This window comes from Entelurus aequoreus, linkage group LG01, assembly GCF_033978785.1.
Source record: "Entelurus aequoreus isolate RoL-2023_Sb linkage group LG01, RoL_Eaeq_v1.1, whole genome shotgun sequence".
Lineage (NCBI taxonomy): Eukaryota > Metazoa > Chordata > Actinopteri > Syngnathiformes > Syngnathidae > Entelurus > Entelurus aequoreus.
In genome coordinates this window covers 55,351,727-55,363,333 of record NC_084731.1, presented here as the reverse complement: position 1 = coordinate 55,363,333, position 11,607 = coordinate 55,351,727, and the positions used below count along the sequence as shown (strand labels likewise).

At 39.2% G+C, this 11,607-nt stretch overlaps 1 protein-coding gene across 10 annotated transcripts in view; it reads left to right on the top strand.

Annotated features, from left to right (window-relative positions):
• The window catches only part of ppfia4 (PTPRF interacting protein alpha 4), a 322,419-nt gene that overhangs the window by 240,801 nt on the left and 70,011 nt on the right, over positions 1-11,607 (top strand). For all 10 annotated transcript variants that reach the window (XM_062054768.1, XM_062054777.1, XM_062054770.1 and 7 more), the window contains 2 exons: positions 3,163-3,234; positions 6,849-7,070. In XM_062054768.1, the coding sequence (XP_061910752.1) occupies positions 3,163-3,234; positions 6,849-7,070 (294 nt within the window). The remainder of the gene's footprint in view (positions 1-3,162; positions 3,235-6,848; positions 7,071-11,607) is intronic.

Genomic DNA, 11,607 nt, shown 5'->3' with positions numbered 1-11,607 from the left:
TGACTAAAATGCAACACAATCCCCTTTATTCATACAACACTATTAACAACAAAACTGTTTCCAGAGTGCGGCACATAAAAAGAAACAATACAAAGTAATTAAATTGTTCATTTAAAATGAAACAAGTAAAAAACTAATAAAAAAAAGAATAAAACAAATTTAAAAAAAGAATAGAACTATAAAATACATCAGTAAAATAGAATGAAACACTAAAAAACAAATCAATAAAATAGAATGAAACAATAAAACACTGATCAATAAAATAGAATAAAAGCAATAAAAAACAAATGTAATAAAAAGAATAAAACAATGGACAAATAAATCAATAAAATAGACTAAAACAATAAAAAAAACAAATCAATAAAATGGAATAAAACAATAAAAAACTAATCAATGAAATAGACTAAAACAATAAAAAAAACAAATCAATGAAATAGAATAAAACAATAAAAAACAAATCAATAAAATAGAATCAACATGAATAACTGGAGAATGTTTTGCATTTTTCTGATCATGCTTTGTAATGGATTTAAATGGGTGTAATTTTTAAAATGTTTATGGTGAATGGAAATTGGGCGTGGTTAAGAGGGGAGAAGTATATTGACAACTAGAATTCACCAAGTCAAGTATTTCATATATATATATATATATATATATACATATATATATATATATATATATATATATATATATATATATATATATATATATATATATATATATATATATATATATATATATATATATATATATATATATATATATATATATATATAGGAAGGAAGCATGAAGTGCTCTAAAACTTGCTGGTAGACGGCTGCGTTGACCCTGGATCTCAGGAAACAGAGTGGACCGACACCAGCAGATGACATGGCACCCCAAACCATCACTGATGGTGGAAACTTTACACTAGACTTCAGGCAACGTGGATCCTGTGCCTCTCCTGTCTTCCTCCAGACTCTGGGACCTCGATTTCCAAAGGAAATGCAAAATTTGCTTTCGTCAGAAAACATGACTTTGGACCACTCAGCAGCAGTCCAGCTCTTTTTTCCAGGGTCAACGCAGCCGTCTACCAGCAAGTTTTAGAGCACTTCATGTTTCCTGCTGCTGACCTGCTCTATGGAGATGGAGATTTCAAGTTCCAACAGGACTTGGCGCCTGCACACAGCGCAAAATCTACCCGTGCCTGGTTTACGGACCATGATATTTCTGTTCTAAATTGGCCCGCCAACTCCCCTGACCTTAGCCCCATAGAAAATCTGTGGGGTATTGTGAAAAGGAAGATGCAGAATGCCAGACCCAAAAACGCAGAAGAGTTGAAGGCCACTATCAGAGCAACCTGGGCTCTCACAACACCTGAGCAGTGCCAGAAACTCATGGACTCCATGCCACGCCGCATTAACGCAGTAATTGAGGCAAAAGGAGCTCCAACCAAGTATTGAGTATTGTACATGCTCATATTTTTCATTTTCATACTTTTCAGTTGGCCAACATTTCTAAAAATCCCTTTTTTGTATTAGCCTTAAGTAATATTCTAATTTTGTGACACACGGAATTTTGGATTTTCATTTGTTGCCACTTCAAATCATCAAAATTAAATGAAATAAACATTTGAATGCATCAGTCTGTGTGCAATGAATAAATATAATGTACAAGTTACACCTTTTGAATGCAATTACTGAAATAAATCAAGTTTTTCAAAATATTCTAATTTACTGGCTTTTACCTGTGTATATATATATATATATATATATGTATATATATATATATATATATATATATATATATATATATATATATATAAGAAATACTTGACTTTCAGTGAATTCTAGCTATATATATTTTTTTTAATTTTATTATATGTATATATATATATATATAAATAAAAGAAATACTTGAATTTCAGTGTTAATTTATTTACACATATACACACACATAACACTCATCTACTCATTGTTGAGTTAAGGGTTGAATTGTCCATCCTTGTTCTATTCTCTGTCACTATTTTTCTAACCATGCTGCACACCCTCTCTGATGATGCATTGCTGTGTGGCACGCACAAAAGTGCTTTCATCAAATGCACTAGAGTCTGGAATCTTCCATCTCTCCCTAGCATGGCCCAAAACCGGTCAATCTTTGCTTCCTGAGGAAGATCTTTACTGCCAAACACTTGGTACTCCACTACTTCTTCCCGGAGGCTATCCAGGTTCAATCGCAGCTGCGGCTTGGAACTTACAAGCGTATTTCTTCATCTTACTCGTCGTCGGCGTCGCCACGGCTGTATCTTCCTCGTTCTTCTGCTTCGTCTCCTTGTTGTGTGCGCAGTTGTGCACTGCACTCTCTAAAAGCCGTAGATGTTATTGTCACATATGCATGTACAGTAGATGGCAGTATTGTCCTGTTTAAGAGTGTCACAACATTGCTGTTTACGGCAGACGAACTGCTTTAAGGTAGACGAAAACGTGACTGCTGTTGTTGTGTGTTGTTACTGCGCTGGGAGGACGTTAATGAAACTGCCTAACAATAAACCCATATAAGAAACCAAGAACTCGCCCTCGATCATTCTACAGTTATAACGTGATTGGGCAGGCACGCTGTTTATATTGTGGGAAAGCGGACGTGAAAACAGGCTGTCCTCACTCAGGTCCGCATGGAGCTGGAGGGGGCGTGGCCTCCAGCTCCGCCTGAATTTCGGGAGATTTTCGGGAGAAAATTTGTCCCGGGAGGTTTTCGGGAGAGGCGCTGAATTTCGGGAGTCTCCCGGAAAATCCGGGAGGGTTGGCAAGTATGGTGCCAACTTTACTGGTTTTGGGTTTTGTATGTTCACGGTGGAGAGTGGGGGGAGCGCAAAATATTTTCCTCTTCCTCGGGGGGCGAGGGGTGCGCAACAAAAAATAATTGAGAAGCACTGATCTAAGCTGTCAGAACTTTAAAATTAATGCAATCTCCCTGCGGGTAAGATTCCTTATTCATTTCATGACGTCTCACGGGACAATTTAAAGACGTCGGCAGGCTCCACTTAGCCCGGGGGCCTTAGTTTGGACATTCCTTCTCTAAGACCTGTTTAAGCTGAAAATTGTGATAGCAGCTTCAGTCGAAGCAAAGTTTTATTGTAAGATTTAAAGTGAAAGCACTAAAAGTTTTCTTTGATCTCCACTGCAGCTGAACATGGCGAGACAAAGGAAGGACGGCGACTCAGTGGAGCGGACAGATGGATCCAAACCTCCATGGAAGGTCTTCCTGACTGTGTGATTGTTTTTCTGCTCCGTGCTTTACTTTATGTCAGCCTGCAGCCAGGGCTTGTCGTCGGGCTTGACTTCTAATCGCCCGCCGTCACCTGCCCGTGTGTTCCGCTCACTGATCCTAGCGTAGACTGATTGTTTTGTACCTTTGGCTACAATTTCTGAAAGAAAAATGACATGAAAAAGTGCAAAAGCAGGGTGACATGTTTTCCCTCGGAAATCGATCAAAGCGAATGTCGTAAAGAATCACCTGCCGAGTCTCGTTGCACCACTTCAAACCCTTTGCTTGTAGTGCACCATGTGTGTTTGTATTTGTAAAGCTGTCCAAATAACTCGGGCTGCCCACTGCGTTGCCTGTCTGAATATGTGTCTTTTAAGGTTTGTGTAATTAAGGCGCCGTATTCACTCCCCTTTGAGCTGTGAAGAGGGGAGAAACATCAAAACAACAACATGGCAGCATAACCTCAAACATCCCTGTTTGTATAAACACACCACGCCCGCGTTATCTAGGCCACCCATCAACATTTGCATGTTTAAAACCCAATTTTTCGTACCATAAGCCGCATTAAAGAGGTCATATTATGATTTTTTTTCTAAATGGAAAAAACTTCCTTGTGGTCTACATAACATGTTCTTTTGTCAAAATGTTGCATAGATTATGTTTTACAGACCATCTTCATGCCGCTTTCTGACCGTCTGTTCTTTTTTATGTGCCTCCACTTCGACTGCGTCCTCTCCCCGTCATCTTTGTTATACCGGTAGTTTTTAGCGCCTCCATAGCGGGTCTACTGACACATATAAATTAGAACTACCATATTTTCCAAACTACAGAGCGCACCGGGATATAAGCCACTACCATATTGTCCGAACTACAGAGCGCACCGGGATATAAGCCACACCCACTAAACGTTTGGGGGAAAAAACTAATGTTTACATATATCAGCCGCATCTATAAGCTGCAGATATATACGTTGTGAAATGTAGTATTTATACAGAAATATTCTGTAAATGTTTATTTACATACCTTAATAGTTTCCAAACGGTGTCTGTAACACGGCAGTAAAATGGCTGATCAAACAAAACAGAAGTCATCACCATCCCCGTCATCTTTGTTGCACCGGTAGTTTTTAGTGCTTCCATAGCGAGTCTACTGACACATACAAGTTAGAACTACCATATTTTCCGGACTATAGAGCACACCGGGATATAAGCCCCACTCACTAAATTGTAGGAAAAAAAACTAATGTTCCCATATATTAGCCGCATCGGACTATAAGCCGCAGGTATATAAGTTGCGAAATGAGTTATTTATACAGAATTTTTCTGTAAATGTTTATTTACATACCTTAATTGTTTCCAAATGGTGTCTGTAACATGGCAGTAAAACGGCTGATCAAACAAAACAGAAGTCATCGTCATGGACCCACTAGCTGCAGAAGCTCGCTCTCCAATCAGCTAAACAGACTCAATAACTCCACAGTGACGTTTTGGTGAATTTACTGAAGAATTTATGAAACTGAAACAATACAAAAAGAATGCCATTGTAAGTTAATGATGTGTTGTCATATCAGGTAATGCTAACGACACTAGCTTGGTTACATTACGATAGCACGTACAAATATGCATGAAAACACTCCTACAGACATCATACATGGGACGGTTTAGTAGGTAAAAAATGTTTTCGTTATATTGTAAAACTTACAAACATTGCTTGGAGTGATGAATGAAGAATCCATACAAGTAGAAACGCTATAGATGATTAGATGACAGAGCTGCACTTTTACATCCGGTTCAAAGCTTTAAACACCAGGAAACAATTGTAGGCATTCACCAAGCTGCCCCTGCAGTGTGCGAACTCGTCCAAAAAGATGGCGCTTTAAAAAAAACGCACCATTTAAGTGTCTTTGCATGTGTCATGAAAACTATTTGCTTTATTGTCGTCAGCAAAGAAAAATCCATAAATTAGCTGCACTGTTTTGTAGGAAAAAGTAGCTGCTTGTAGTTCGGCATTTACGGTATACGCAACGTTATATTAGAAATGGCAACAGCGGGGTATGAATGCCCCACAATAAGAGAATAGAGAAAAAGAAGGAGCTTATTGACAACAATGGTGGACACGCGCAATTTTTAGGGACTTATGCAGATACCAAATACACATCAGCAGGAACCAATAGGTAAGAAAAGTTGGTTGTACATAATATTGCGATATTGCGCCTAAAAGGTATGATTTTGGGGTCTTTACACCATAATAATACCGTATGTTGAAGCACAGTACGTCTGACTATGGTAGTCGTAATGCTCCGCGTTCCATCAAGCGGTGCGGCTTTGTAGCTTACCAAAGTCGTACTAAAACATTTTGACAGATTTTTGAGCTCCGTGTGTAGGGATGATGTTCGAAACCGGTTCTCCCGATTGTTCGATAACAAAATAACAGATTCCATGGATTTGAATCCCTTTGTGAGAACCGGTTCCCGTTATCGAAGCCACTAAACCGTATTTTCGCGACCATAGGGCGCACCGTATTAATAGGCGCCGTGTCAGTAACAGGTGCTATTTCTGTATTTTAAGGCATAAATAAGGCTCAGCGTATTTTTGGGCACAGGCATGGTTAAACATACGCTAGCTTAAAACATACGCTAGCATGCATGGACGCTGTTTTAAAAAGGCAGCAGGAGCAAAGCTGAGTTGGGTTGTACTTTATTGAAGTATTTATCAATGTACTCACATTATTTTTTAATCAATCTTCATCCACAAATCCATCAAAGTCCTCATGTTCTGTGTCCGAAATGAACAGCTGGGCAAGTTCTCCCATCAAACACACCAGATTCCCTCTCCTCATTTTCAAAGTCAGTCTCGTTGTCCATTAGCATAGCAAGCTAGCACAACAGTAAAAGCCGACTTCTCTTGCCCCGTTGTGCGTATCAATTCACTACTGTGATGGTCCTCTCCTTCTCCACAGTGTGCTTCACCGGGATGTCGAAAGTGAGCGGCACCTCGTCCATGTTGGTGATGTGTTTGTCGGCAATTTTTTTATTTACAACGCACATAGCAGCACTACATGCTCACTGGGGGCGTGCCTTTAGCGTCCTCTCTCACCTGAGACCTTCACCCTTTAACGGCCGCATGCTGTCCTCAGTCACGTCCGCTTTTCCTCCAGTCACATAACATCTATGGCTTTTGGAACTCAGTGCACACACAACAACCTATCTGGATTTGATAAGAGATTTGATAAGGAATCGGTTCGATAAGAGGATTCGATAATGGCATCAAACTCGATAATTTCTGATTAATATTCTATATTTTCAATAGTACAACAATAATACATAGTTTTGGTGTTGCTTGCTTACGGGTACTTGCTAGCATAATTTATTGAACATGCGTCAACCTGCAGTCCACACATATCTCTTATGTGTGACTGCCATCTACTGGTCACACTTATCATTACACCATGTACCAAATAAAATTCATTCCAGGTCGGTGAGCACAACTAGAATTAATACGTACATAAGGCGCACCCATTTTTGAGGAAATTAAAGGGTTTTTTATATGGTACACAACTACGATTGTGTTCACTGCCTAAAAAAGTGTGTGTTTATTTGCATTCAGCGACTACCCAATGGCTCTATCGACGTTCATGATGATGGCAGTCGCGCGTCTGAGCTTCAGGAGCTGCTGGATAGGACCAATAAAGAGCTGGTCCAGACCCGCGAGCACTCGGTGTCGCTTAACGGACGCATGGCTGAGCTGGAGGCCGAGCTGGCAAGCGCACGGCGTGAGCTCAGTCGCAGCGAGGAGCTGTCAATCAAGCAGCAGAGAGAGCAGAGGGAGGTGAGAGGAGTAAAACATTAAATCAATATGTTGTTTTTTCATGGAAGTAAGCTAACAAAGGCTGAAAGAACAATTAGGTACAAGGAGGTTAATATCAATTATTTCCACTAATCTTGTCTTAACGAGCATATTATGACTGATCCTTTGCTTTCCGACCTAATGAGGACTTGATCAGGGGTGGACCGCAGCTAATTTTTTCACGGCCTGCAGCGAAGTTCAAAAATATTATTGAAAACAAACTAATAACACAAAACTGCCATTTTTTTTCTTTAAAACTGTCATCTCTCAAAAAATAATAATGAATCAAAAATCAACGTTGTTATGAATTATTGTCCTATTTGAGGCTCCAATTACTTCACATCAAATATTACACTTTGAATATATTTCTGGGGAACAAATTGCATATTTTGTGTGTTTGCCGTATGAAAAATATGTTTTTCTTTAACAAAAAGGGCATAAAACAAACAAATAAAATCGTGAAAGAATGACAAAAACTCATAATTGACGGACAGATTAGAAGTTGATCTGAATACTTACAGTAGGTAACGATTTAATATGGCCCCTTTCCTGGGTGGATCTCGTGTGAGAGGAAGGAGGGGTGGGGTAATCATTTTGCAATGCAGTCTGCCGAAAATTATGGAAAGTGTGGTTAAAGTTGGAATTGCCACAAAACACATTTTAGGATATTAAACACTCTACTGCTGTCTGGCGGCTAAAGTGATGAATAAGTTGTCACAAGTCATGTGTCAGGTAAACCGTGACAAATGGGGACATATGAATTCCCTTCCTACTGATGAAAGTATTACTTTTTTTTAACACTTTTCTGAGTGGGTCCCTTCTGGATCCCCAAATATTTTTGTGGGATTTTTTTTTTAAACTGTCATTGCTCAAAAAATAATAATGAATCAAAGTCAACGTTGTAATTCATTATCAATCTATTTAAGGCTCCAATTAATTCACATTTAATAATCCACTTTGAATTTTTTGAGGGGGGAAATGTGGCACATTTTGTGTTTTTGGCAAAAAGAAAAAAAACATAAATGTCAATAAACATTAAAAAATATTTTTTTTTGTTTTACTTTAGAGCCGCCTGAACTTGATCTGGAGATTTAAGCATTGAACAATAATATATGACTTATGTTTGAAATTTTTAGGACTGAGACCCGTCCGGGTCCCGGAACTAAACTTGAGAGGAGCTGTTAAGGTTAAAAAATATTTATACATTGTATTGGTTTTGAAAATGAAAAATATCAAAATGGCCTCCGCAAGCTTCAATTTTTTAGTTTAACGTTCAACATTTTTTTAAGTCAGTCATATAAATGATGGCCTTTTACATTATAAAACACACAAATTGGAAATATCAAATTTTACTGCAGGCCTAGTGTATGGGCAAGTAAATGTCTCATTTTACTGATCATTCAAAATGTTGTTGATTGTATGATTTGAGCAGCAACCAGCAGAGGTGCTGTTGATTCAGTATCAATATAGAGTTTGTAGTTTAAAGACCAAACACAAGATGTCAGCTGGCCCTTGGCTTTTTGTGGCCCTAAACCAGATTTTGTTTGTGGCCCCGTTTCCGTATTTAATATTACTTGTGTAACACGCTGTAGGGCAGGGTGTCAAACTTGTCTTTATTGAGGGCCACGTCGCTGTTATGGAATAATCTATCAAATTTGCCTAAGCATTTGATAATTTTTTATGTACACCACAAAAAAAGATCTGTAGATTTTACAGTAAAAACTGGCAACTTAGTCACCAGAAATATACATTGTTGTGTTTTTTACAACATATTACAGTAAACAATACCACTGTGTTTTTATAGTAAAACAACCTGGCAACTTAGTCACCAGAATTTTACATAGGAGATATGTTATTAAAGGCCTATGAAATGATTTTTTAAAATTTAAACGGGGATAGCAGATCCATTCTATGTGTCATACTTGATCATTTCGGGATATTGCCATATTTTTGCTGAAAGGATTTAGTAGAGAACATTGACGATAAAGTTCGCAACTTTTGGTCGCTGATAAAAAAAGCCTTGCCCCTACCGGAAGTAGCGTGACGTCGCAGGTTGAAAGGCTCCTCACATTTCCCCATTGTTTACACCAGCAGCGAGACTGATTCGGACAGAGAAAGCGACGATTACCCCATTAATTTGAGCCAGGATGAAAGATTTGTGGATTAGGAACGTGAGAGTGAAGGACTAGAGTGCAGTGCAGGGCGTATCTTTTTTCGCTCTGACCGTAACTCAGGTACAAGGGCCCATTGGATTCCACACTCTCTCCTTTTTCTATTGTGGATCACGGATTTGTATTTTAAAACACCTCGGATACTATATCCTCTTGAAAATGAGAGTCGAGAACGCGAAATGGACATTCACAGTGACTTTTATCTCCACGACAATACATCGGTAAAGCACTTTAGCTACGGAGCTAACGTGATAGCATCGTGTTTAACTGCAGATAGAAACAAAAGAAATAAGCCCCTGACTGGAAGGATAGACAGCAGATCAACAATACTACTATCAGGAGACACTGGACCTGTAACTACACGGTTAATGCTGTGCCGCCTGTCGAAGCCTAGCAATGCTGTTGCTAACGACGCCATTGAAGCTAACTTAGCTACGGGACCTCGTCAGAGCTATGATAAAAACATTATCTCTCCACCTACGCCAGCCCTCATCTACTCATCAACACCCGTGCTCACCTGCATTCTAGCGATCGACGGCGCGACGAAGGACTTCACCCGATCATCGATGTGGTCGGCGGCTAGCGTCGACTCGCGTCGGCTCGCGTCGGATAGCGCGTCTGCTATCCTCAAAGTCCTCCTGGTTGTGTTGCTGCAGCCAGCCGCTAATACACCGATCCCACCTACAGCTTTCTTCTTTGCAGTCTCCATTGTTCATTAAACAAATTGCAAAAGATTCACCAACACAGATGTCCAGAATACTGTGGAATTTTGCGATGAAAACAGAGCTGTTTGTATTGAGATACAATGTGTCCGAATACTTCCGTTTCAACCATTGACGTCACGCGCAAACGTCATCATACATAGACGTTTTCAACCGGAGGTTTCGCGGGAAATTTAAAATTGCACTTTATAAGTTAACCCGGCCGTATTGGCATGTGTTGCAATGTTAAGATTTCATCATTGATATATAAACTATCAGACTGCGTGGTCGGTAGTAGTGGGTTTCAGTAGGCCTTTAATACATATTTTATTCGAAAAAACAAACGTCTTAAAAAAGAACACCAGCAGATACCAAAAGACATCAATTCAATTTGTTTTAGTCAGCCCCTTTGAGTCTTCCAGCAGCTATAAAATTATAAAAAGATATTGCTGAATCTACAATATATCTTATTTCTGACAGTCCGTATATGTTGACACGCATACGTAGGAAGGAGATGCAGCGCGGTCGTCTCCTTTCTCACAGCCGTGTGTGTAACTGTTTGAGGTGTGAATCTTTGGGCACCTCACCATTTGACCCGATCCCAAATCTTGGTGTGACGATTCGATTCAGAATCGATTTTCCACAATGTGGTATTTGGCATAATAGTTATCATGAAACTTTTTCAAACAGGTTACAGGTTAGAAAAGTTCCTTTTGGTTGTACAGAGATGGCCTAAAAACATAGTTTTTAAAAATGTGTTCTGATCAAAAAAATGTATCTATTCAATTTTCAAATTGATTTTTGAGAGTTATAAATCGATTTAGAATCAGGATGAATATGAATTGCGGTTTGGATGTAAATCGATGTTTTCGTGCACCTCTAGTAACTGTGTCAGTTTGCACGTACTTTTCAGACGTGCTAAATAAAGACACAAAATAGCCCTCGCGGAACAGTTTTGATCTTGATAAATCAAACTGCGTGTGCTGAATAGTTATATTTGCATCTTCTCCTCCCAGTATTGTTGGGGTTCTGATGATCAGCGTATATTCTGCATATTCATGAAGACAGACACGCTCAGTGGATTGCGCTGCTTATTCTTCTCACTAGTGTTTGCTATCAAGTTTGCACATGTTTTAGTACACGCAAACCTTTAGTAATTCAGGCTCTATATCAGGCCTATTCAACTGGCAGGGCCACATCCGGCCTGCCAAAGCTTTTCATTTGGCCCACCGAACATCACCCAAATAGGCTTGATGAAACTATTTAAACTAGGGTTGATCATGTATGCAGTACTCTTGCCGCCCCACAGGGGGCAACAGCTAGGCATATGTGTCACAGTGGGTGAGTAGAAGAAGACTACTCATTCAACCCTGAAAAAAATTAAAATGAATTGTGAAAATCTGACTTTTAACAACGACTGGACCACAAAGTATGATTGTTCTACCCCAAGTGCTCGAGTCATTGTTTCCTGTCGGACATTTTAAGTGACGGACACATTGTTCTAGATAATTCCACCGTGTAAGCTTCATCACGTAGATATTGTGCATAAAGATATTTAGTTTATTTTGTATTGAAATTGCTGACTTTGTAATGTCTTTTGTATTTGTGGTCGTGTTGTTTTTTGTCTGAGAGTAACTCTGGCAATGA